The sequence below is a fragment of the Pristis pectinata genome, chromosome 11 (genome assembly GCF_009764475.1).
Source record: "Pristis pectinata isolate sPriPec2 chromosome 11, sPriPec2.1.pri, whole genome shotgun sequence".
Classification (NCBI taxonomy): Eukaryota; Metazoa; Chordata; class Chondrichthyes; order Rhinopristiformes; family Pristidae; genus Pristis; species Pristis pectinata.
In genome coordinates this window covers 14,583,168-14,611,065 of record NC_067415.1, presented here as the reverse complement: position 1 = coordinate 14,611,065, position 27,898 = coordinate 14,583,168, and the positions used below count along the sequence as shown (strand labels likewise).

The following is a 27,898-nucleotide window of genomic DNA, read 5'->3' as shown; positions in this document are numbered from 1 at the left end:
GTTGTCCTACCAATCAAGAATGTTTTAGGTGCCAATCATCTGTCATAAGAGATCCACAGATTATTGGGTCATTTAACACTTGTCGAATCAGTAAATTCTGATGTGCATGGGCTTGTTTTATTCGTTCGTGAATGTGGACTTCAATATCAGTACCAGAAAGTAATGTTTATCATTAATGATCCTTGAATTGGTGGGTTTGTTAGACCACTTTGGAGTCCAGTTGAAATTAAACCCCATTGCTGGCTGTCCAGAATCACGTATAGTCTGGAGTGGCTGAGTATGCCAGATTTCTTCATCTGATATTAAACAAGATGGGTTTAATAGTACTGATGAGAGATGGGTTTCCCCTCACTCTAGTAGTTTCATGGCTAAAATTCTGATAATCAGGCATCCAATTGCTCGGAAATCCTGGTGGTCTGGCACCTGGCTCACTTATTAGTCCAGAATATAATCCAGGTGTCCAAATAGCAAGCAGGGCTGAGGGTTAGGGGTGTGGCCTGGGGGTGGGATCTGGACCGTGTGGCAGATGTGTAGCTGCAGCAGGGGTTGGAGTGCTTGCATGTTTTCCGCTCCCTTGAAACTCACTAGGGTCACTAGAAGGTTTATTATCCAAGTAAAAAAAGTGAAATAAAAGTGTTTTGGCATATTAATCAGAGTTATATCCAGTCATCTGGAAAATCTGCTAGTCCAACACTACCAAATTCCCAAGGGTGCTGGATTACCAGAGATTTATATGGTTAAATCTACACTCTCCAGTTGCTGTGCTGGCATTTAAACTCAAATTTCTAGATAACTAATCCAGTTATTTAACCAATCTGCACCATTATTCAAAGGCAAGCTGTCTGCTTAAAGGTATTGGCAAGATTAGGCTTATCTTGTGAAGATTTGTATCCACTGTTTCATATCAACTAAAACATAAAACGATTCTGAATATTGCAAACACCACTTTAACCAACATATGATGTATTACTTGTATTAAATTGAACTTCCAATCCTTGGAGTATAATATGGTATAGACTTGACAGAAATTACATATTATTTGTTGGTGCAGAGGGACACTGATGATGCAAATTCATGTTGCCTCTGCCATAATTTCAAAAGAACTTAATTATAATTGTGAATAAGCTGAAAGGTCACTCACAATTACACTGATTGTTTGTTTGTGTCCAACTGTGCACAGCTGCTGATGTCAGAGAGTGCTCTTAATTTTCTTAGTTTGATGGTGTGAAGAGAAAGTCCTTTAGCAGTCCAAGAAAGAGCTCCTCTTCCATCTTCTAATGAGACCAATCCATTAGGATTGGCTGAGATTCTCCAGGAATTGAAGATCAATCTTCCCAAACGCAGCTGTGATCAGAGCAGGGGAAAAGATCATTGGATTTTGTTCATATTCTTTGAACATTTCCCTATTATGGTTGTGACAATGGTGCGGTCGGGAAAAAGCCTGTCTGAAGGGCAATCAGTCTGAAGGCTGAATTCTCCACCAGTGCATCGAGCCAGGGATGCAGACTGCCTGAAAGATAGATCATTTTCTCTTTTCAGCTGTGGTGGCTCTACAGCGTTGATTTATCCACCGTCTGGTTGTATTTAATTTTCATTTTGTTTTGTGTGATCTTTATAGAACAATGGATAGACAGCAACTTTGCAACACTTTGGGCTTTGTTGAGTCACAAAATTAGGGAGTTCTGTTGTAAAACACTGATCAGGCCAACATCATTATGTTATTAATATTCCCCAGCTTATTATAAAAAATGCTAGTTACGAATTTTCACTATAATGCCATTGACCCTTTATGGTACCTGTCCTCAATTTATGAATCTATGGTCTCTCAATTTATGAATCAATTTTTCACTATAATGACTAGTGCTCGGCTCCCCTTCCCCACGCCCCCTCCCCTTAGGAGTATACTGTACTAAAATAACTATAATGCTTTTCACCCAGCTGATTTTGCTGAATAGAATATTTCCCAGCACCCTTGAGTAAATCAAGGAATTCCTCTACTGGGTTTTCTGTTTAACCATAATATTGTTGTACTGCAACCAATTCACTGTACTTTTAGAAGGATATAAGGGCCTAAGAGAAGATGCAGCGAAAATTTATTAGAATGGTAATCCAATATCCCCGATTCCTTCAGCCTGAATATACTTAATAATTGAGCTGCCCCAGCTCTTAGGTGTAAATATTTTCCCTTGTATAACCCTTGACCTTGTAGAAATATGTAGAAGCTCTCTGTCTTTTTCCCAGGGTAGAGAAGTAGGGGTATATGGAACGAGCTGCCAGAGGAAGCTGTAGAGGCAGGTAAAACTACAACATTTAAAAAACATCTAAACGGGTACATGGATAAGAAAGGTTTAGAGGAATATGGGCCAGACACAGGCAAATGGGACCAGCTTAGGTAGACATCTTGGTCAGCATGGACAAGTTGGGCTGAAGGGCCTGTTTCCATGCTGCATAACTCCATGACTCTATAGTACCAGTGACAAGATATTTCACTCACAACTGGAGAAGCTGGGATTGTTCCCTTTGGAATAAAGAGGATTGGGGGGAGATTTGACGGAGGTGACCAAGATCATCATGGGTTTAAAGAGAACATAAAGGGAAGCTGTTCTCTTTACAGATGTTTAAGGACCAGGGACAGAGATTTAAAACAACGGGCAAAGGATACTGAGGAAAATCTTTCATCTGCAGAAGGTTATGATCTGCAACTCTCTGCCTTTTGAGAATGGTGGAAATAGATAACACCCATGACCCACCCCGGACCCGAACCCATGAAAATTCTGACACAATGGTTCTTTTTCTGAATAATTGACCACCCTTACTTGTGACAAAATGTGAATGAAGAAACAAATAAAGCACCAATTCAACTCATTGTTGTCTATGTTATCCAAGAATATTTCCACGCATGACACAAAGGAACTTCCTGAACTTTGCAAATAAAAGGTAGAAAATGCTTCTTTCATCAATTAACCAGAATGAATTGTGGTAAAGATGGCAACATCAGCACTCAAATGGGCACAAGTCATAAGTTTATCAATTCTTAGCTCTTTAAAAATATTGATAGGGATGGATCATCTTTGAATGTATTTGTTCAAGGTGTCCACAAGTTCTCTCAGCTCTAGAATAGTCTTTTTCTTCTTCAACAGCCCCTCAGGATCGAGGATGACTTGCTTCCTGTCCTGTTCTATGGGTTCTGAGGTAGCTCATGGGGCCAGCGGGGGTACTGTGGACTCTTCAAATGGAGGTGCCTCATGGCCTGGACAGGCCATAGCTTGTGAGTGGTCTGCTCCTTCCACCCTCCTGAGCACACCCTTGTACCTTTTCCTCTGTCTACCTGTAGTGTAGCAGTTAGCGTAACACTCTACAGTGCCAGCGACCCAGATTCAAATCTGGCCACTGTATGTGAGGAGTTTGTACCTTCTCCCTGTGTCTGCATGGGTTTCCTCCGGGTGTTCCGGTTTCCTCCCACATTCCAAAGACGTACAGGTTAGGAAGTTGTGGGCATGCTATGTTGGCGCCGGAAGAGTGGCGACACTTGCGGGCTGCCTCCAGAACACTTTACGCAAAAAGATGTATTTCACTGTGTGTTTCAATGTACCTATGACTAATAAAGATATCTTGAGTCTTAAATCTTAAGTCTTAATCTCTTCCCCCAGCAGGACTTGGAATAGTGTCTGTTTTGGGAGAATGGTGTCGGGCACCAGTCTCCCAAAACAGTGGGAATGACGTGACCTGCCTAAAGGAGCTAATCGAGTGTAAGTAGGGCTCCAATGCCAGGGATATTGCCCTGGAAGGAGACAATGACATTGGTTCTCTTTATTCCCATAGGGAATTTGGGGAATTTTGTGGACTCAGTGTTGGTAGTATTTTTTCAGTGACTTGAGGTGCCTTCTATAGGCAGCTGAGGTCCCAAAAGCAGGTGATTGGGGAGGGAAATGGCAGTACATTGTTTGCAGACTTTGTATTAATATTTGACATGGCAATTACTTACATGCTGGTATTACGATTGATAATATGTTACTGAATCTATTTTGTTTTGAACCTGCTCTCCCTTATAGCAATAGAAGTCATCATCAAAACCAAATTGTGAAATCCCCTGAACTTTACCAGGATTGGGTATCTGAGCAAATCACCAAAAAGAATTATGTAATGACTGATTTTGTCAGAGAATAGTCTCATTGCCTTCATAGATACAGCTAATTAATTTCAAATTCACTGATCATTGTGTTGGCAAATGCTGAGTATGTGTGATGTTAAGGAGCTCATTATTTTATAACATGCAGTAACTCATATTATTCTGTAATCAAGTGTTGATTATCACTAAATGCATTTGCTGTGATTAGGTCCTTGATTATCCTTTAGGAACTATCCAATACAACTGAGCCAAGACATAATCAAACCACATCAATGTGTTTGCACAGTTGGATAAATTAAAAAAAAATCATTCCTAAAGTGTGATTTAGCATATATTATAGAAATATACTTCGGGGAAGTGATCTTCAAGTTGTTGTTTATTCCTTGGGTTTGCAATCATCTAAAGCTAGAAGTACCAATCTGATGATCCACCTTGATGTCTGCCTGAAGACCCTACCGGCACTGAAACAATTGTCAGTTGGTTTGTGGATCATCTGGATTCAATTCAATCCACATGATATCAAGAAATGGCTGAGGGTGCTGGATGCAGAAAATGACTGGACAATGTCTCAGCCATAGTGACAAGGGCTTGCGCTCAAGAAATAAATGGACCTTGTGCCAAGTTCCAATACTGGCATGTACCCAACATTGTGGAAAATTGCCCAGATAAATCCTGTCCAGAAAAGTAGGACAAAATCATTCCAGCTATTTCCTGCTCATTTAATCCACTCACAGTCATCAGCAAAGTGATGGAAGCTGTTATTGATAATGCAAGTAAGTGGCATTCATCCATCGATGGTCTTCACCAGAAATGCTCAGCTCCAGGCCTTGTTACAAACTTGGTCCACGCTTGCATGCAAGATATGAATTCCGGAAATTAGGTGAGAGTGATTGCCAGGGACAAAAAGGCAGTACTTGACCAAATGTGCCTTCAAGGAGACCATGTAGGAGATCACGTAGGGGACTTTTGGATGGTGCTTAAAATCAGATATGACATGATCTTAGTGGCTACCTTTGGACAAGTGTCGAGATGGGTGTGTTGACTGTTCACCTACAGAGTTTCTCTCAGCTGAAGTAAAACCATGAAAATAATTATTAGGCAGCATCTGTGGAGAGAGAAAACAGAATTAACGTTTCAGCTCGATCAACTAAAATGTTGGAAAGAAAACAAGATGCGGGGGGGGGGGGAGAGGAGAGAACAAAGAAAGATCTGTGATGGGATGGAGAACAGATAGAAGTGGTGATGAAGTCAGTAGAATGTGGGTGAGTGGAAAACAAGGTGGTATCTACGGGAGGTGCGAATAGGAAAACACGGATGAAATCTGAAAAAACGCTCTGAATAAGATTGGAATAGATGATTACCTGATTTTGTTTGATTCAGTTTTGAGTCCTGAAGTCTGTAAGGCTGTAATGTTTTCTTGACAGGAGATGAAGTGCTATCCCTTAAGTTTATGTTGAGGTCCATCAGAGCAGTGTAGGAGGCAAAAGACAATGGGAAGAGAATGGGAATCAGTTGGAAAATTAAAATGACAAGTGAAGCTCCGTGTCATCCTTGTGGACTCAATGGAGGTGTTCTATAAAATACTAACCCAATCTATATTTGATTTGATCGCTGAATGCAGAATTGGAAGAAGTGCCAAAGTGAATCAACCAGAGAGAGTGTTTGGGACTGGATGTGTGGAAGGTGGGGGATGTAAAAGGGCAAAAACTGCATCTCCTGTGTTTCATGGGAAAGTACCATGAGAAGAGGAGTGGGTGTGGGGGTGGGCAGAGATGGAAGGGTGGATCAGAGCATTCTAGAGGGGGAAAATCTGATTGGTAATTGCATCATGTTGGCAGTGTCAAGAACTGTGGAGGATGACCATTGAATGTGAAGACTGATGGGGTGGAATAAGGGTCCCTGGGTGGGAGGAGAGGGATTTAGAGCAGAAATGTGTGAAATGGAAAAGACTTGGTTGGGGGCCATATCAACTGTGGTGGACGGAAAACCATAGTGGTGGAAAATAAACTTGACCAAGAGGCGAGGCTTGTGATGCAGTGGGCAGGCATGTTTGGCCAAAAATGGATTAGGTATCTTGAGATACAAAATGTCATGGATGATAGAAAGCAGGGAACTGAAGCATTTCACAGTTTTTAAATCATGTAAATGTTGAAAATGGAGACATATCTAGATTTCTGAATAAAAACCTGTAAAAACCTCTGAATAAAAATCTGTACACCAAGAAGGCCGATGAGGGCAGGATGGTGGATATAGTCTATACGGACTTCAGTAAACCCTTTGATGAGGTTCCTCATGGTAGGCTGCTATGGAAAGCTCGATCACATGGGATCCAGGGAGAGCTAGCTAATTGGATACACAATTGGCTTGATGGTAAGAAGCAGAGGGTAATGGCAGAAGGTTTTTATTTGGACTGGAGGCCCATGACTAGTGGTGTGCCTCAGGGGCTGGTGCTAGGCCCATGGTTATTTGTCAGCTATATCAACGATTTGGATGAGAATGTAAAAGGCATGGTTAGTATGTTTGCAGATAACACTAAAATACATGGTGTCGTAGACAGTGAAAATGGTTATCAGCTGAATAAAAAGGCCGAGGAATGGCAGAGTTTAATTCGGATAAGTGCATGGTGTTGCATTTTGGGAAGACAAATCAGGGTGGGACTTTCACAGTGAATGGTAGAGCCCTGGGGAGTGTTGCAGAACAGAGGGACCTAGGAGTACAAATATGTGGTTCCCTGAAACTGGTGTCACAGATAGGTAGGATGGTGAAGAAGGCTTTTGGCATTCTGGCCTTCATCAGTCAGCTCAATGAATACAGAAGCTGGGATGTAATGTTGCAGTTGTACAAGACGTTGGTGAGGCTGCGTTTGGAATATTGTGTGCAGTTTTTGCCTCCCTGTTACAGGATAGAAGTCATGAAGCTGGTAAGAGTCCAAAGAAGATTTACGAGGATATTGCTGGGACTTGAGGGAATGAGTTATGGAGAGAGGTTGAGCAGGTTGGGACTGTTTTCATTGGAGTGTAAGAGAATGAGGGATCTTACATAGGTGTATAAATCATGAGGGGCATAGATAGGATGAATGCACACAGTCTTTTTCCCAGGGTTGGGAAATCAAAAACTAGAGGGCATAGGTTTAAGATGAGAGGGGAGAAGTTTAATTGGAACCTGAATGGCTGTGGAATGAGCTCCCAAAGGAAGTGGTTGAGGCAGGTACATTAACAGCATTTAAAAGATACTTAGACGGGTACATGGATATTAAAGATTTAGAGGGATATGGGCCAAACACAGGCAAATGGAACTAGCTAAAATGGGCATCTTGGATGGCATGGACCAGTTGGGCCGAAGACCCTGTTTCCATGCGGTATGACTCTATGACTTTATGACCCACCTCCAGATTCTACCATTTGTCTACACATTAGGGAAATTTATTAGTGCAATTAAAGTGGTTCAATAGTTGCAGAAATTCCATGTCAAACAGCAAAAATTGACAGCCATTGATAGGTAAAGTTAATTAATCTCCTGATCTATGTGATTTTTCTTTTCATTTATGTTCTTGTATTTAGCAGGCATTGTCTTTTTTTTGTAGGAGTATACCATCGATATCTTTTTTGCTCAAACCTGGATTGACAGTCGCCTGCGGTTCAACAGTACAATGAAGATTATCACTCTGAACAGCAACATGGTCGGTCTGATATGGATACCAGACACCATCTTCAGAAACTCCAAAATGGCAGATGCTCATTGGATCACCACACCCAATCAGCTACTTAGGATATGGAATGATGGGAAAATCTTGTATACCTTGAGGTGAGTTAAGAAATATCTTGTAATGTAATAGAAAGTTTTGGCTCCTCCCTGTTTTAGTGATCAAAGCCATTTTGAGGAGAATTTGGTTCTGTCAAATTCTATCCCATTTATAGTGCCCAGGAAGCTCTCGTGAAGTGGCAGGGGGACTTCTTTTTGTGATGGTGTTTGATCTGCTATCTACTGTGTACTGCATTAAAGAAGAGTATCATAGAATCATACAGCATGGAAACAGGCCCTTCAGCCCAACTTGTCCATGCTGATCAGTGGCCACCCTTTTACATTAACCCCATCACCCAGCACTTGGCCCATGGCCCTCTATGTCTAAGTGATTCAAATGCTCATCTAAACACTTAAATGCTGTCCGCGACCCAGCTTCAATGATTCTCTCAGGCTATACATTCCAGGTATTTCCCACTCTCTGGGTGAAGAAACTCTCAGATCCCCTATAAATTCTTATCCTTTACCCTGAACCTGTGTCCCTTCATTTCATCTACCACTGATATGGGGAAAGGTTTCCTGCAGTCTACCCTAACTATACCCCTCATAATTTTAATTTTATATACCTTATTGATACCCCTCATAACTTTATCAATCAGAAGAATCCCTAGGTATACCATTATCAGGATTTAAGTTAACATATCAACTGAGGCCTTGCATGGACACTGCCAAGGAAGTTTGCCATCAGCGGTAAACCAACAGCACTTCCCATTTCTCTATGCTTGTTCCACAGAACCTCTGGCTTCCAGTAGGTGTTCTTCATCACACTAGCAGAGCAGCATTGAAAAATTACTCACATATATGAAATAAGTAGCGGTTTTTAATGAACTTTGTAACATTGCACATTAAATTGGTAGCAAAAGTATTGGAGCAGAAACTAAAAGATTAACAAAAGACTTTTTTTTTGTTATTTTCATTTGAGGACATCACAATGGGTGGACATCCTTTAGGACCAGTCAGTTTGTTAAGAGATCACTTTGGATAAGATTTTCAGGGTATTTCATAGTGCGTTCAGTTCACAGATGCCGGAAATCACATCAGGTTGGTTTGGAGTAACGAGTGCTCAAAAAACACTGCAAACTGTAGACTTGGCGATATCATTAACAGCAACTGCTGCAATTTCCTCACTGATCTACAAATGCATGATTATCCTGATAGTCAGTTTTGCAGGGTAAAGATGGAGAACACTGATGTCCGGGCTGCCATCACCATTGCAAAATTTGCTGGGCCATTGGAAAATGCCAGGATCCCTTCAATGTTGCATCCAATGGTTCAGTGGAGACACAAAAGAGTCTGCAGTTACCAGAAATCTGGAGCAACACACACAAGATGCTGGAGTAACTCAGTGGGTCAGGCGGCATTTATGGAAGAAAATGAACAGTCGATGTTTTGGGCTGAGACCCTTCTTGCCCATCACCCACACCTCCTTCCCTCTGGTTCCCCACCTCCTTCTCTTTATTCCATGGTCTACTGTCCTCTCCTATCAGATCCCATCTTGTTCAGCCCTTTGCCTCTTCCACCTCCCAGCTTCTCACATCATTCCTAGTCCCCCTCCCCTCTCCTCCCTACCTACCTTCCCCCCTCACCCGGATTTACCCCTCACCTGCCAGCCCGTGCTCCTCCCCCTCTCCCCGCCCCTTTTATTCTGGCTTCTGCCTTTTTTCTTTCCAGTCCTGATGAAGGGTCTCAGCCAGAAACATCAATTGTTCATTTCCCTCCATAGATGCTGCCTGACCTGCTGAGTTCCTCCAGCATTTCTTTTAGATTTCTTTTTTAGTCACACGTACATTGAAACACACAGTGACATGCACCTTTAGGTAGAATGTTCTGGGGGCAGCCCACAAGTGTCACCACGCTTCCAGCACCAAGATAGCATGCCCACAACTTCCTAACCTGTACGTCTTTGGAATGTGGGAGGAAACCAGAGCACCTGGAGGAAACCTACACAGATACAGGAAAAATGTATAAACTCCGTACAGACAGCAGCCAGAATTGAACATGGGTTGCTGGTGCTGTAATAGCGTTATGCTAACTGCTACACTACTGTGCCTGCCCTACTACCATGCCTGCCTCCAGATCTCCAGCATCTTCAGTTTCTCTTGTATCTAGGGTCCTTTCAATGTTGCATCCAATGGTTCAGAACAGGTCCTGCTGCAACCTTCTTCTGATTGTAATGCAGTTACTCTAACAGCTTGTTTCCTTACATTCTGGGATATGCTTGGCTAGTATGAGCAAGGTAAGAACAGAGAGAAATTGGGATGGCAGTTAGAGCTTCAGGGACCTGGTTTGCTCCTGACAGCCAGTGCTGTCTATTTGGAGTTTTCATGTTCTCTCTGTGACCACTTGGGCTTCCTTTGGTGTTCTGTGTTCCTCCCATATCCTAAATACATGTTAGTAGTTTAAATGACCACTGTAAACTACTCCTTGGTATAGGTGAGTGGCAAAAGAATCAAAAGTCAGTTGATGGACAAGTTTGAGGAACTAAATTACTGACCTACAGGATAAATCAGGGGATGGGGAGGGGGGAGATATATGTTTGCTTGTCACTTTTATCAATGGAATTTCCTTTTTGTAATATCACCTGAACTTTAGGCTACTTTACATCTTTCTGAGATCCTAAATAGTTGACATAGTACTGCAGAAGATAAGTTAGATCAGATTGTGTACTCTCTTTGTGTAAGAGCAGGGTAAAACCAATCCCGGTTTCTCCCCAAAGCTGTTTTACCATCTGTTTTAAATACTTAAAGGAGTTTCATTAACATAGGAAATTGACTTTCCCTCAAGCACAAGCAACACTTTCCCAAAATTACTTAGGATGTCAGGATTTATCCCAGACTTGTTAATAAGGAGATAGCTAACATCAATTAGAGATTTTAAACAGATAAATGTATATTTTGTATGTGAACGCAGAAAATCTTCTTTTGGAAACTGTATCCTCTATGTTGAAGTTGTCAAGAAAATAGTCTTGGAATATTTTTGAATATTCCAGAAACACTTAGGTGTTCCAATAGTTTTGACAGCCGGCTATGCTGAGAGAATGACTTAACTGCTCTCCATGTTTTAATTAGCATTGTTTCTCCCCATTCTTATCACCCTATCACCCTAACATGATTCACCTTACAAGGAGAAGACTATTGCTGGTGAGGTTGGTGCTGACACTCTCAGTAAGTTGGCACAGGAAATCCACACAATGCAAGCATGGTCTTTTCTTACAGATCAACATCAGTTTGCCATTGATGGGAGGTCCTGGGTCAAGATTGCTCGCAATGTATAAAGCACTGAAAAATTATATGTACAAAAATGTGAAGGAGTGAGTCAGAAATGGACAATAGAAAATAAAATTAGGACAGCAGGGAATGTGAAAAGAAATGTCAAGCATGTCTATAAATACATTGGTAACAAGTGGATTTAAAAGAAGTTGAATTGTAAGAGACACTTGAAAGTTTTTAAAGATGACATGTTATCAAGGGAGGAACTGAGCATTTGAAGTTAATTTTCTCTACATTCAAACAGGAGACTGCCTCCTCAGCATTTAAAGTCGGGTTGGGGGAAAATAGCAAGAGCATTTGTAAAATGCACAGAAACAAACTGACCAGAGTGATTGTGGAAGCACAGATTATGAATATTAATGAAGGAATTTAATTGCTATTTGTTGGATGGGCCATACACGGTACATTTGTTTTGAGAGTCAGTCAAATGTACTGCAGAATCCTTTCCATTGTGTATTTACCTAGTTACCTAATCCCTTGAACCAGACACAATGAAAATCTTCAAAAAGCAAGTTCCATGTAGAAGACAAGACAAAAACATTGTAGCTTTAACAGAGTAAGAGTAACAAAGTCATTGGACTGTGGTACATTATAAGTTAAAATCTTCCCATTCAGCTAGAGCATTTGAATTCATTCTGATTTAATTTGTAAGGAAGAATAATATCACCAATAACACATCAGTAAGGAAGCATTTATTTACAGTTTCTGCTATCTCTTTATTCCTGTTGTAATTTCTCTTGCCTTTTCCTGCTAGGTATCAACATATATTTTTGCTACTCTCATCCTTTTTAAGTGCCTTTTACAATCTGTTTTTCTGTCTCTTCATGCTTTATCGTCATATTTTTTCTCTTGTTATCAACCATCCCTGAATTCCAAATTCTTTCCAATCCTCAGATTTACTGTTCACATTGACAACTTAATAAGCCTTTTCCTTTAAACTGACATAATCTTTAGCAGCTTTTAAATAAAAACAGCAAAATGTTAGAAACACTCAACAGGTCAGGCAGCCTCTGTGGAAAGAGGAACAGTTAATGTTTCAGATAAAAGACCCTTCATCAGAGTGCTCTTGTTAGGCTTGGCTGGAACATCTTCCTGTGTGTTTTTATTCAAGGGAATGTATATTTTATGTATTTTTTCTGTTTGGTAATAAATGGTGTGCCGTAGGAATTGGTGCTAGGAACTTAAGCTTTTGGGATTTATATAATAAGCTTGGATGAAGGCGCTGAAGATATGGTTGCTAGATTTGCTGTTGATGCATAGACACATTGGAATGCAGGATGTGAAGACAATATAAGAAGGCTTCAAAGGGATATTGATAGGTTAAGTGAGTGGGCAAAGAACTGACAAATGTAGTAAGTGCTGGGAATGTGAAATTTTTCCTATCGACAGGAAAGATTAAAAAAAAGCTTTTGCCTAAATGGTGAGAGATTTCAGAGCTTTGACATGCAGAGGGATCTGGGTGTCCAAGTGCATAGTTTGATGGTTTGCAAAAAGGCTGCTTTGTGGGTACAACAGGTAATTTGGAAAATTAGTAGAATGGTATTATTCCAGCATGGCAGTGTAGCAGTTAGCGTAACGCTATTACAGCGCCAGCAACCCGGGTTCAATTCCAGCCACCGTTTGTAAGGAGTTTGTATGTTCTCCCCGTGTCTGCGTGGGTTTCCTCTGGCTGCTCCAGTTTCCTCCCATATTCCAAAAACGTACAGGTTAGGAGCTGTGGGCATGCTATGTTGGCGCTGGAAGAGTGGCGACACTTGCGGGCTGCGCCCAGCACATTCTCAGTAACGCAAGAAGATGCATTTCACTGTGTGTTTCGATGTGCATGTGACTAATAAATATCTTTTCTTCCTTGCTGGGGGAATTGAGTACAAATATAGGGAAGTTACATAGAACTTAGAACAGTACAGCACAGGAAAAGGCCCTTCCGCCCATAATGTTGTGCTGCACTAATTAAGCTAATGATGCCTAATTACACTAATCCTTTCTGCCTGCACATGGTCCATATCCTTCCATTCTTTGCATATTCATGCACCTATCTAAGAGCCCCTTAAATGTCTCTATCATATCTTCCTCCACCACCACCCCTGGCAGCGCATTCCAGGCACCCACCACTCTCTGTGTAAAAAAAACTTGCCCTGCACATCCCCTTTGAGCTTTCCCCCTGTCACCTTAAATGCACGCCCTCTAGTATTAGGCATCTCGACCCTTGTGAAAAGATGCTGGCTGTCTACTCTTATCCATACGTCTCATAATTTTATAAACTTTTATAATTGTGTACTGAGTAGCATTGGTCTCCTTATTTAGGGAAGGATGTAAATGCATTCGAGGTAGTTCATAGAAGGTTTATTAAATCAATAGCTGGAATGAGTGGGTTGTCATAAAAGGATAGGTTGGACAGGTTAGGCTTATATCTACTGAAGATTGGATGAGTGAGGGGAACTTGATTGAAACATATAAAATCTTGAGAGGAGGCATGAGGAGAGGAGGTTTCCTCTTAAAATCATGGAGAGGTACAGCACCAAAACAGGCCCTTTGACCCACTGAGTCCATGGCGACCATCAAACACCCATCTCTACAGTAATCCTACTCTAACCCATTTTATTCTCCCCACAGTCCCATCAATTCCTTGGGCGGCACAATGGCACAGCTAGTAGAGCTGCTGCCTCAGCTCCAGAGAGCCGGGTTCAATCCTGACCTCTGGTGCTGTCAGTGTGGAGTTTGCACGTTCTCCCTGTGACCGTGTGTGTTTTCTCCAGATGCTCCCGCTTCCTTCCACGTCCCAAAGAGGAGTGTGTTTGTAGGTTAATTGGCCAATGTAAATTGCCCCCTAGTGTGTAGGTGAGCAGTAAAATCTGGGGAGAGAGGAAAAGATGTGGAGAGAATAAAAAAGTGGGATTATTGAAGAATTTATGTAAATGGGTGGTTGATGGTCAGTGCGGACTTGGTGGCCTTGATGAACTTGATGGCAGGCACGGCAGTGTAGTGGTTAGCCTGACGCTAATACAGCGCAAGTGACCCCGGTTCAATTCCAGCCACTGTCTATAAGGAGTTTGTACATTCTAACCGTGTCTGCATGGGTTTCCTCCGGGTGCTCCGATTTCCTCCCACATTCCAAAGACATACAGGTTAGGAAGTTGTAGGCATGCTATGTTGGCGCCGGAAGCGTGGCGACACTTGCGGGCTGCCCCCAGAACACTCGACGCAAAAGCTGCACTTCACTGTGTGTTTCGATGTACATGTGACTAACAAAGATATCTTATCCATGCTATACCTCTGTATGACTTTATAACTCCATCCAGATATTACCTCTCACTTACAAACAAGGAGCACATTACAGTGTCCAACTAACCCACCAACATGCACATCTTTGGGATGTGGGAGGAAACCGGAGTACACAGGTCAAACCCATGTAGCACAGGGAAAATATGCAATCTCCACACAGCAGCAGAGGTCTGGATCAAATCTGGATCAAATCTGGATCATTGGCACTGGGACACAGGTGAAACCCATGTAGCACAGGGAAAATATGCAATCTCCACACAGCAGCAGAGGTCTGGATCAAATCTGGATCATTGGCACTGGGAGGCAGCAGTTCTATTAGATGTGCAACTGTGCCACTTGCAGGGGGTCATTGTTTAAAAATAATGGTTTGCCCATTTAGGACAGAGATGAGATCATAAGTGTTTTCACCTCTTTCGCAAAAGGCGTCGGAAGCAGACTTCCATGTTTCAAGGTAGAGATAGAGTCTTGGTAAGCAAGGGTGGTGAATGGTCACTATAGGGAAAGAGGAATGCAGAGTTGAGATTGCAGTCAGATCAGCTAAGACCTTATTAACTGGTAGAGCAAGATTGAGGGACTGAGTAAGCTACTCGTGCTCCTAATTCATATTTACATTAAGAATTATTTCCTTGAATCTTTGCAACTGTTTACCTAATCAAAAGGCTCCATCTTCTGTAGCTGACTTCAAGATAATTATTTAATTTGTTTTCTTCTGATATAAGACCTTAGTGTTAGACTTAACTGAACCACCCACAAATTCAATATAAAATTATGATCACTCTTCCCCAGATGCTCCTATATTCCTGTGTTATCTCATTTAAGATCTGTTATCCAATACATTCCCTTGACATACTGAACAAGAAAGCTAAATGGAATCCATTCCATGATTTTTGTTGCCCAATTTTACTTCATGAAATGCAAGGTAGTTAAGTTTACAGGTAATATTGGCAATTGAGTTTGAGGAAGAAAGCAACGTTAATTAAAGCTTGTAAATAGACAAACAATGCCAGGTGACATTTAATTTGAAGAAATATGGTTTCCTTCAGAGGGCATAGACTTGTGTAAAGATTAAATTGAAGAGGGTAAGGGAGCTGATTGTAGATTTGGTAGTTAATATTTGTTATCTCTATGGAGCAGCAATAAATTACATTTATACATTTGAGCATAATTTACTAAACAAACCACATACCTAATGTTGTTCTCACTTTTGATTACTAAGAGAAAACAATGAGCAGCATGGAGAGCAGTCACAAGGCTGGTCATGAAATTTAGAGGATTTAATTACCAGAAGGGAAAATACAAGGAATTAGGGAACTGAGAGGGGCCATTATTGATTGATGTAAGGTATAAAAGTGTTAACAGAGGATTAATCCTAAACACCAACTTCAAGGTATGAAAAAAGTCTTGATTAGTAAAGGACTTTTCATGACCTCAGGCTATTCCAAAGTGCTGTATGACCAACTAAATTGTTCTGGAGTGTGGTCACCATTGTAATATAGCAAGCACAGGTCAAAATGCTAACAGCCAATTTAGATCTTTGCAACTAGCTTGTTTTTGCAAAGTGTGATCAAATGTTCTTCCAAGCAGGTTAGTGCATGCAAACAAGGGGCTTGTGAACTTGCTCCCCTCCCAGAAAAGGTCACCTGTGATGAATTGTCATTCTTTCAGCTTCTTTATCTTGTGATTTAACTAGTGAATGGTTCAACCTTTCTTGAACTAATCATGATAAGTGATTAGTGTTGAATTGCTTTTTTGATTGGCTCCCATTTTGAAATAAATATATCCCCCCTCCCCCCCCCCATTGTTCTTATTGGTTCAAAACAGAAGGTAATCAGGATGAGTGGGTCATACTGGCTGACCCAGAGAAAATTTGAAGTATTCAGGATTTTATGCTTGAAAGCTATTTTCCTGTGATCTATAGACAGATTTATCTTGCTAAGAGGTATGATACTTTTTAAAAGCAGTAATCTACACTTAGTGTTGAATGTCTTTGTTAATCTGTTTTTATTCCTAACTGAAATGTGCTTTTAGAGAATCATAGTTAAATAAAAATATTACTGAGGCTGTTCAGCCCATCTAATCCATGCCTGGCTCCAGGGCGAGCTATCCATTGAGGCCCATTTTCTTGCTCTTTTCCAATATCCCTGCACGATACTTTATCTTTATTGCCTGTTCAATTCTTATTTGAAAGACCTGATTACTTCCTTTTCTACCACCTTTTGTGGGGCTTGATTTCATAATCACAGCTGTAATTATAACTCGGCTTTTCTCTTCATAGATGCTGTCTGATTGACAGGGTATGGCCAGTATTCTCTTTTGTTTCAGATTTTCAGCAACTGCGTTAATCCACCTTGCACAGTTCCAGCATATTAACTTTTTTTTATTTCCTCCATGATGACCTCCCATTCACCCATTAACTGAACATTAGGTTACCTGACTTTTGATTGCCACTTTATCACAGAAATTCCCTTTGTGCTCTCTACTTCTACCCCTCTTTGCAATGCTAGTACACACTTGTTTACCCACATTTTTAGTTCTGATGAAGGGAGATTGATCTGAAACATTAACTCTATCTTCCTCTCCATAGACACTGTCTGATCTTGCTAAGTATTTCCACCACATTTTGTTTCCATTTCCTGATTTATATGTTCCCTCTATATAACCTTTTCCTCAAAACTCTTCCGTAACTTTTTTTTGCTATTACTTGGTAATCAAGCACCACAACTAGTCATCAAAACCCCTCTGTCTTTTTGCTCGTTCTTTGATCCTCAACAGAAACAGCTTCACTCTGTTTACCCCAACTAAACAAGTCATGACCTTGTTCATCTTTATCAAATCTTCTGTCAGCCTTCTTTGTTTCAGAAGGAACAGCCCTAGATTTTCCAGTCACACATTATAGCTGAAATCCCTTGTTGGAACCATTCCAACTAATCTTCTGCACCCTCTCTGACTGTGACCAGAACTGGATATAGTACTTCTGTTGTGATTTAACCAATGCTTTATAAAGGTTGTATGTTGCCTATTTCAGTCACCTCCAAAACCAGATAATTGGAGCTCGTTAATCATTCTTGGAGTATCTCTAATCAGCATGAATAGTGGAAAAGCAAAAAATGGTGGATATTTAGAAATGGTCAGTCAGCATCTGTGGAAAGAGAAACGAAAGTTAATGCTTCGGGTCAATGACCTTTCATCAGAACAGGAAAAAATGTGAAAGCAAACATGCTTTAAGTTGCAGATAGGAGGGGTAAGATAAGATATCTTTATTAGTCACATGTACATCGAAACACACAGTGAAATGCATCTTTGCGTAGAGTGTTCTGGGGGCAGCCCGCAAGTGTCGCCACGCTTCTGCCGCCAACGTAGCACGCCCACACCTTCCTAAGAAGAAAGGGAATGTCTACAATAGTGTGAAAACCAAGATTGTCCAGGAGACGCAAGTGCAATTGATACTGTCGAAAGAAGGTGATGCGCGCTTGTTAATCACTCCTCGCCTGCCTGGAGAGTGGAATAAGGGCAGTGGAGAGAGAACAAAATGCTGGAAAGATGGGACATGCATCACTACAGTTGTTGTGGAGGGCACAACATCAGAACTGGCTGGTTCTGACATAAACATGAAAAGCTGGTTGGCTGAAACTATTGAATTCAATATCAGTCCCAAGGTAACGGGATGCCCAGGTGGAAGACTGAGGGGCAGTTCCTCAAGCTTGTGTTGGGTTTCATTAGAATGGTGTGGGAAGCCAGAGGCACTGAGGTCAGAATGGGAATGGATCTGCCCCTGTGTGAATTACCCAAGTCGCCTACCCCTGTACATTAGAAAAGCTGTATTCATCAGTGTTTATATCGCAATGTTTGGGCTGACTCTGCCTCATCTTCTGGAAATAGTTTGAAAAGCTGGGATGTTTTTACCCAAAAGTGCTGTGCAGCTTTCCAGAAATGTGTTGAAGTGGTCGGGTGCATTTTATCCGTGGTCCCAATGGGTTTGGTTGATCCCACAGAGATATCTGAAATTTGTCAGGTGTGATGTGTTGTAGGGCCAGGCACACACAAATTTCCCATGTTAAGAAGGAATAAAAGACTTTTACATCACACTTTCCAGAGCCTTGTGTTGTGCAAAGGTGAACTGCTAACCATTGTTAGAGTCGCATAGCCTCGAACCAGGTACCCATTTACATGAATCTTATGGTAATCCCATTTTATTCTCCCCACATTCCCATCACTTCTCCCCCCAGTATTCTACCATTTGTCTGTACATTGGGGCAAGTTACAGGGGCCAGTTAACCTCCCAGTGTTGTATATTATTGGATGCAGGAGGAAACCAGAGCACCCTGTGGAAGCCTATGTGGTCACAGGGAGAGCATTTGAACTCCAGACAGGCAGCACCAGAGGTCGTGGTTGAAACTGGATTCTGGAGCTGTGAGGCAATAATCCCATTACTATGACATCCTAAATTATTGCTATGTAGGAAATAAATCGGTCAATGTGTGCACAGGAAGATCCCACAAACAGCATTATCGTAAAGACCGGATGATATGCATAAACAATGTCGCTTATGGGGCAACACGCACAAAATGCTGGAGGAACTCAGCAGGTCACGCAGCATCTATTAAAGGGAAATGAACAGTCGACATTTCAGGCCGAGACCCTTTGTCAGGATTGGAAAGAAAGAGGGCAGAAGTGTGATAGATGGATGAGGCAAAGGGTTGAACAAGATGGAATCTGATAGGAGAGGACAGTGGACCGTGGAATAAAGGGAAGGAGGTGGGAAACTGGAGAGAGGAAGGTGTGGGTGATGGGCAAGTCATAAGGGTAGGGAAGGGGTAAAGGGGCCAGAAGGATGAGGAAAAACCGGGTGGGGGGAACGGGGAGCAGTTACCAGAAGTTAGAGAAATCGATGTTGATGCCATCAGGTTGGAGACTACCAAGATGGAATATGAGGTATTGTTCCTCTAATCTGTGTTTAGCCTCAACTTGGCCGTAGAGGAGGCCATGGACAGACGTGTCAATGTGGGAGTGGGAAGTGGAATTAAAATGGCTGGAATTAAAATTACTTGTGGGATCAATATTGGCTGAAAACCTCAGAGAACTCACTACTCTTCTTCAAAATAGCACCTAAGAGGAGAAACAGGACTTGGTTTAACAAGCAGAGACCAGATATGTTGTGCTTATTTTCCCTGGAATGGAGGAGGCTGAGGGGTGACCTGATAAGAGGTATATAAAATTATAGGGGGATAGATTTGATAGGAAGTATTATTTTTCCCATGGCGGGTTGTCTAAGACAAGAGAGCATTGGTTTAAGGTGAGAGGTAGGAGGTTGAGAGGGGATTTGAGGGGGAATCTTTTCATACAAAGGGTGGAAGGAATCAGGAATGCACTGGCTGAAGAGGCAGATGTCCTTAGGTACTTGTCTAAATGCTGCTTAAATCACCAAGGCATAGAAGGCTACGGACCTAATGTGGGTAAACGAGATTGGTGTGGATGGGTGGCAAGGACAAGATGGACTGAAGGGCCTGTTTCTGTGCTGTACGACTCTGACTCATCCAGCAAGTTACTCTCAGAGTACCGCATTGAAATTTCAAGGTGGATCGTATACACAATTCTCAGGAGTGGGACATTAGTCTATAAACTTCTGACTCCGAGACAAGAATGCAACAACAGAGCCGCAGCTAGCATGCAGTTCCAACGTGAGTTTTTGCAGAGACCATGTGTTATTAAAACCCACCTTCTCCTTTTGAAAAGCCACATTTATAACCAATGCCTTGCTAATTTGAATTATGTCCATAATTCATGGAAATTCATGAAGGCTAGACTTTCTAGTTTCCATTGTTTACTCTCTCTGCACGAGTTTCTGTGCTGGGGGCTTGCATTCAGAAGATGTAACCTTGTATTGGGGTGTGCTTTAAATTATGTTGCAAGGTGCAACTGTGGCTCTGTGTTTGCTTGCTGCTTTCAAATTTTGTGTAATTGGACATACGCAGTTACTTCCCAGTGACTTTAAATTGCTGGTCAGGTGTCCATAAGAGAAGAAACTGCATCTTAAGAAAATGAGCACAGTGTGGCGACTCACCGTTTAGTCAGGCGAACCGGCTCGGCAGTCGGGTCGTGCGGCGTCGGAGTGACGAAGCCCAAAATGGCGGCGGGCCTCGTCTTTCCGAGCGGCGGGGAGAACCCACGCGCGGGAAAGTCTTGATGATGTAGTACTTACGTCATTGCCGGTTGTTTTGGGCGGGAACATTCTCCCTTAAAAGGCCCGCGCAAGGCGGGAAAATAAACCAGTTCTTGTTTGGCAATCCTCTGACTAGTGTCTTGTTTTATTCCGCGGTAGCAACCGCTACAACAGTAATATTTGCCGCCAACATACTTAGCTTTCAGAAGTGAAGGGTGCATCCATGGTATTCTGTGCCTCTGTTCTGCACAAGGGATGAGTTCTGTCAACGTGCAATCAAAGATACTTTCACAGCCCGAAGAAGCTGAGACTGAAAGCCTTCTCTTTAATCAACTCCACGCAAAATCTCTTATCTTGATAGATTTTCTTTTGAACTGGCACAATCAACCTCACTCGCACTGGTTGTATTTTCTTTATGTAATGTCCGTCTGTTCCTGCTTTGTTGAATATTTGTGGTGGGCTCCGAGGTCAATTTCTGGTGGTGCCTGGTTGGTTCTATTCTATGTTAGAGAAGCAGGGTGCAGGTGATAGTGTGTTTAAGAGACGTATATTCAGCTGCAGAATAAAAACTGGGAAAGGTATAAAATCTCTCTCCCTCAAACACCGTTGAGGTCAACTGAGGGGCGAAAAAAGAATCTGAGAGTGATACCTGAGGCTTGAGGGTGATACCATGTGATACCTGAGGCTTGAGGGGGATACCAGGTGATACCCGAGGCTTGAGGGTGGCACAGCTGGTAGAGCTGGTGCCTCACTGCTTTAGCACCCCAGGTTCAATCCTGACCTCTGGTCCTGCCTGTGTGGAGCTTGCACGTTCTCCATGCAACTGCATGGGTATCCCCCTCCCCGCCCCCAGGTGCTCCTGTTTCTTCCCACGCACTGAAGACGTGTGGGGTTGGCAGATTAATTGGCCGCTGTAAATTGGTCCGAGTGTGTCGGAGGAATCTGAGGGGAGTTAATGGGGATATGTAGAGAAATAACAACAAAATGGGAGGAGTGTGGATGGGTGCCTGATGGGCAGAATGTCCTGTTTCCATGCTGTATGACTCTGTGACTCTGATACCTTTTTGTCAGGCAAACATAGGAAGACTTAAACCAAGGGCAGCAGTACGCTATTGCACTATCATCTGATCGAATAGCTAATAGGACTGAATGGCCTCTCCTTGTTCCTACAGTGACTGAGCGATTGTCCAGCCATCAAATGCACTTGGCATGTGGGCCTCCACCTGTGGGACTGTTGTAGGCAGTTCTACTCCTGCTAGCCAAAGTACCAAAGGCCTTGGGAAAGGGGAGTAATTTCTTTGCTCTTCCTTTCATAACATTTTGTTTAAAATACCCTCCTAAACTGGGGATGGCGTAGTTCACACCCAGTATCACTTCATCACTTCTGGGAGAAATCCATGAAGTGAAGCCTCTGGCTAATTTCATTCCCTTCCACCTCAGTGTCCCTGCAGGCATCTGTAACCTCACCTGGAGAGGAAGCAACATGATAATACGAATACTCAGCCACTGGGCACCAAGCCTGATCCAAAAATCAAGTTATTTAACAGTCCATTCAATAACATTCAAACCAGACATAGAGTCATACAGCACAGCCCAACTTATCCATGCCAGCTAAGATGTCAAGCCAGCTAGTCTCATCTGCCTGCATTTGGCCCATATCCCTGTTAACCTTTCCTACCCATGTACCTGTCCAAGTGTCTTTTAACTGTTGTAATTGTACCTATTGCTACCACTTCCTCTGGCAGTTCGTTCCATACACCCACCGCCCTCTGTGTGGAAAAGGTTGCCCCTTGGGTACCTTTTTAAACCTTTCCTCTCTCATGTAGACCTTTGCCCTCTAGTTTTAGACTCCCCTACCCTGGGAAAAAAGACTGTGACCATCCACTTTATCTATGCCCCTCGTGATTTTATATACCTCAATATGATCAACCCTCAGCCTCCTACGCCCCAGGAGAAAAAAAATCCCAGACTATCCAGCCTCTCTTTCTAACTCAAGCCCTCCAGTCCCAGTAACATCTTTGTGAATCTTTTCTGATTTATTTATCATATTATATTAGAGATAATATTGTGTGGTTGGGGAGGGGTGGGAGTGATTTAATTGTTGGTGGTTTCAAATGATGTAATTATGTCAGATTGGTCAGAATTGAGTTGTGCTGAAAGGAGATGATATCAATGTGAATGTGATGGCAGAAAATGCCACCTTTGGTCTGCACGTCACCATCTGGTGACATTTGTCGACAAGCAGATGAAAGCTAAAATGGCAAGCAGTGATCTTCCTGATATGAGTGAACTTGTAGAGTAACTGCAGAATCTATTATCATGACTTGGATCTCCTCGAAAAGGCATTTTGAACATCTTTGATGCCTCATGTAAATTACCATTGATTCACTCTTGTAATTTATCTCGTCTGCACTTTCTCCTGACACAGTGTCTCTCCTTCTGAAAGTGATAAGCAAAATGCAAACCCCTTCTCACAAAAGCCAAATTAGCAGACAAAACCTGTCTGAATTCACTCTCTCTGCATAGGATTCCAACTCCTGAAGCAAATATTGGGAATTTGGGCTTGACTGCCCCACATTGCGACTAATTTCAGCGTAAAGTGCTGTGTTTTATAATCACACTCATTACTGGAGCAAATTGTTCGATGTTTTCATCTCTGGCACAGTGTTGAAATGGCTCTAATCAAAGTCCTTAATGATGTCCTTTGTGATTGTTATAAAGGCAATCTATCCACCTTGGATTGTCTGCAGCTTTTGACATGATTGAGCACACTACCCTCCTCTGGTGCCTATCCACCATCGTCTAGCTGGATGGAACAGCATCCCCTGATTCAGTTCTCACTTATCCAATTATTACTCCCCGCCTCTGCAACTGCCTTCAGTGCTAAACATACTGAGGTAGACATGCTCTTCTAATTCTCATAGAGTCATACAGTACAGAACAGGCCCTTCAGTCCACTGAGTACCAGTCAACCATCACCCTTCCATACTAACCCTACACTAATCCTATTTTTATTCTCTCCGCATTCCCTTCAGTTTCTTCCAGATTCTAGCATTCACCCATGCATTAGGGGCAATTCCCAGTAGCCATATAAGCTACCAACCCACACATCTTTGGGATGTGGGAGGAAACCAGAGCATCCAGAGGAAACCTATGAGGTCACAGGGAGAATGTGCAAGCTCCATACAGACAGTGGTCAGGATTGAATTTGGGTCACGAGGTGTGAAGCAGCAGCTCTGTTAGCCACTATGCTGTCCCCTTACTCTGACCTCCTAAGCATCCTGGTATTTAATCGTTCCATTATTGGTGGCCATCTCTTCGGCTGCCAAGGCTCGAAGCTCCAAGATTCTCTCCCAAAACATTTCAGCCTCTTTATTCCTCTAAGACACATCTCCTTGACCAAGCTTTTGCTGATCTATCCTTGTATCTCCTCATGTAGTTTGGAGTATTTTTTTTTGTTTGTGAAGGTCATGTTATGTTGAAGTTGCAACATAAAAATAATTGTTGCTGTGTTTGCAAAACTGAGCTGCTTCACTGGAGAGAAATTCGCTCAGTGTTTCTCAAGGTCATTGCTACAGTTGTAGTAGACTTTCAAAGAATATGAGCTTTTCATTAGGAGCCCTTTCCTCATTGTGGAAGGGATGAATGAATTTCACAGCTTGTAGTTGAAAGCCAGAATCCAAAGAAAAATTAAAACTGCCAGACACGTCAGATCAAGTCCCACACCAAACGTACAGGGACCAGAATAGTGATGGATGCAGACAAAATGAGCTGAGTGTTGTTCCGGCTCCATTTTCTGGTGCTCTGTGTTGAAATTAATTCTCCAAGAAAATTATTTAGCATTTCTTAGAGAGCCATGTGACACACCTTGTGTATTCGGGAGATACAGTATAGAAACAGGCCCTTTGGTCACTGAGTCCCCGCAAATCCCATTTATACCGATCCGACCCAAGCCCATTTAATTTTGCCCACATTCTCATCAACCCTCTCCCACTTCCCCCTTATTCTACTTGCCTAAGCAATAGGGGTTATTCACTGTGGCCAATTAACCTATCAACCTGCACAATTTTGGGATGTGGAAGGAGCACCCAGAGGAAATCCATGTGGTCACAGGGAGAATGTAGGAAGTCCACACAGCACCTGAGGTCAGGATTGAACCCAGGCTGCTGGAGCTGTGAAGCAGCAGCTTTACTGGCTGCACAACTGGACTGCCCACTTGCTCTTTATCATGCTGATTGAAGGCGAACAAGAAGGAATGGGGAAAATGCTGGGTTTGTGGATTAATGTTTGATAATGATAAGACCTATGGCCTGCAGCTCATCTGTCCAAAATGGTTCTTCAGGTGCTATTGGACTTGATGTACTTAAATAAACCTCTCAGCCATAGTGCCAGTTATATCTGTTGTCAGAATTAAGTTTAGAAGGATTTTGCTGTACATTTTCATTGTGGCTTGGTTGGCAGCTTTGTCACTGACTGAATCGATGCTTATGTGTTTGAGTCCCTCCTGAAACTTGACAGAATCTAGGGTGACCCTACAGTTCAGTAGAAGGGGAATACCTATTGAATGCATCATTTTTCAATAAGACTAAGTGATTGTCTTGTCAGATTGGCACTAGTTTATTATTGTCACTTGTACCGAGGTACAGTGAAAAACTTGTCTTGCATACCGTTCGTACGGATCAATTCATTAGTGCATTGAGGTAGTACAGTGTAAAAACAATAACAGAATACAAATACAGTGTTACAGCTACAGGGAAGTGCATTGCAGGTAGACAATAAGGTGCAAGGTCATAATAAGGTAATTGTGAGATCAAGAGTCCATCTCATTGTATGAGGGAACCATTCAATAGTCTTATCACGGTGGGATAGAAGCTGTCCTTGTGCCTGGTGGTATGTGCCCTCACGCTCCTGTATCTTCTACCTGATGGGAGAGGAGAGAAGAGAGAATGACTAGGGTAGGTAGGGTCTTTGATTATGCTGGCTGCTTCACCAAGGCAATGAGAGGTTTTGTCAGACTCCATGGAGGGAGGCTGGTTTCCGTAATGTGCTGGGCTGTGTCCACAACTCTCTGCAGTTTCTTGTGGTCCTGGGTAGAGCAGTTGCCATACCAAGCTGCGATGCATTCAGATAGGATGCTTTCTATGGTGCATCGATAAAAGTTGGTGAGTGTCAAAGAGGACATGCCAAATTTCTTGAGCCTCCTGAGGAAGTAGAGGCGCTGGTGAGCTTTCTTGGCCGTGGTATCTACGTGGTTGGACCAGTACAGGCTATTGGTAATGTTCACTTCAAGGAACTTGAAGCTCTCAACCCTCTTGACCTCAGCACCGTTGATGTAAACAGGTGCATGTACACTGCCCCCTTTCCTGAAGTCAATGACCAGCTCTTTTGTTTTGCTGACATTGAGGGAAAGGTTGTTGTTATAACACCATGTCACTCAGCTCTCTATCTCCTTCCTGTACTCTGACTCATCATTATTTGAGACACAGCCTTTTATGGTGGTATCATCTGCAAAATTGTAGATGGGGTTAGAGCAGAATCTGACCACGCAGTCATGAGTAGATAGGGAGTAGAATAGAGGGCTGAGGATGCAGCCTTGTGGGGCACCAGTGTTGAGAATAATTGGGCTGGAGGTGTTGCTGCCTATCCTCACTGATTGCAGTCTGTTGGTCAGGAAATCAAGGATCCAGTTGCAGAGGGAGGTGTTGAGCCCCAGGTCTCAGAGTTTGGTGATGAGTTTGCTTGGAATTATAGTATTGAAGGTGAAGTAGTCGTCAAGAAACAATAGTCTAACGTAGGTGTCTTTACTGTCCAGGTGCTCCAGAGATGAGTGTAGTGCCACGGAGATGGTGTCCACTGTAGACCTGTTTCGGTGGTGGGTGAATTACAGTGGGTTGAAGTTTTCCAGGAGGCTGGAATTAATGCGTGCCATGACGAGCCTCTCGAAGCACTTCGTGATGGTGGACATTAGAGCCACCAGTCGGTATTCATTAAGGCATGTTACCTTGCTTTTCTTAGGTACCGGGATGATAGTGGTCTTCTTGAAACAGGTGGGAACCTCAGGTTGAAGCAGGGAGAGGTTAAATATATCTGCAAATACCCCCGCCAGCTGATCACCACAGTACTGAGGACACAGCCAGGGACACCATCTGGGCCAGATGCTTCCCTCTGGTTCACTCTCCGGAAGACTGATCTTACGTCCTCAATGGTAAAAGAGTCCAAAGCACTGTGGTGATAAAGGGAAGGGAAATTCTGCCAGGTGCCTGTCAGACCCCTGTCAATATCAAACTCACCAACGTGCTTTGCACAGCCTATGTAAATGATTTATACTTAAATGTAAGGGCTACAGTTTTAGCACATGGACTAGTGCTTGAACTGTCAAGACACGGTAGGCCACAAACTAAGTGCTGGCAAATGGGATAAGTATTGATCAGTGGAGGAACAAGACTGCAAGTGCTGGAATGTGGAGCAACAAACAATCTGCTGGAGGAACTCAATGGATCAAGCAGCATCTGTCGGGGAGAATGGAATAGTCACTGTTTCGGGTCAACACCCTGTATCCAGTCCTGATGCAAGGTTTTGACTCAAAACATCAACAATTCCTTTCCTCCCAGAGGTGCAGCTCGACCCACTGAGTTCCTCCAGTAGATTATTTATTGCTCAGTATAGATAGGTACTTGATGGTTGGCATGGCTGTAGTGGGCTGAAAGGCCTCTTTCAGTATTACATGATTCTATAATTACATAATGAGAAACTGGCTGATAATACCAAGATTGATAGTAAGGAAAAAAAGATGTTCTAGGCTCATTACACTCACTGGATGAGCACAAAAGGGGCAAATGAAATGCAAATAGAAAAGTCAAGGTAGTGTCTTTGGGAAGGGCAAATGTGGCACTGGAATGAGTTATAAATGGTGGGATATTAAGAAGTATAAGAGAACAGAGGGGTCCTACAGACAACATGGTTAAGAAGGCACATGACATCAGATTAAGGTCAGAGGAGGAAAGTTTAGTGGGGGGGATATCAGATGTAGGTATTTTACACAGAGTGGTGGGTGCCTGGAACACACTGCCGGGTGTAGTGGTAGAGGCTGATACAAAAGGGACATTTAAAAGATAGGCACATGGATGTAAGAAAGATGGAGGGTTATGGGTTGTGTAGGAGGGAAGGGTTACATTGATCAAGGAGTAGGTCAGCACAACATTGTGGGCCGAAGGGCCCGTACTGTGCTGTACGGTTCTAAGTTCTATGGATGATGGT

At 42.6% G+C, this 27,898-nt stretch overlaps 1 protein-coding gene across 2 annotated transcripts in view; it reads left to right on the top strand.

Moving 5' to 3' along the window:
• The window catches only part of LOC127575843 (gamma-aminobutyric acid receptor subunit gamma-3), a 449,528-nt gene that overhangs the window by 131,661 nt on the left and 289,969 nt on the right, over positions 1-27,898 (top strand). For both annotated transcript variants that reach the window (XM_052026012.1, XM_052026013.1), the window contains exon 4: positions 7,713-7,933. In XM_052026012.1, coding sequence (XP_051881972.1) covers positions 7,713-7,933 — 221 coding nt within the window. The remainder of the gene's footprint in view (positions 1-7,712; positions 7,934-27,898) is intronic.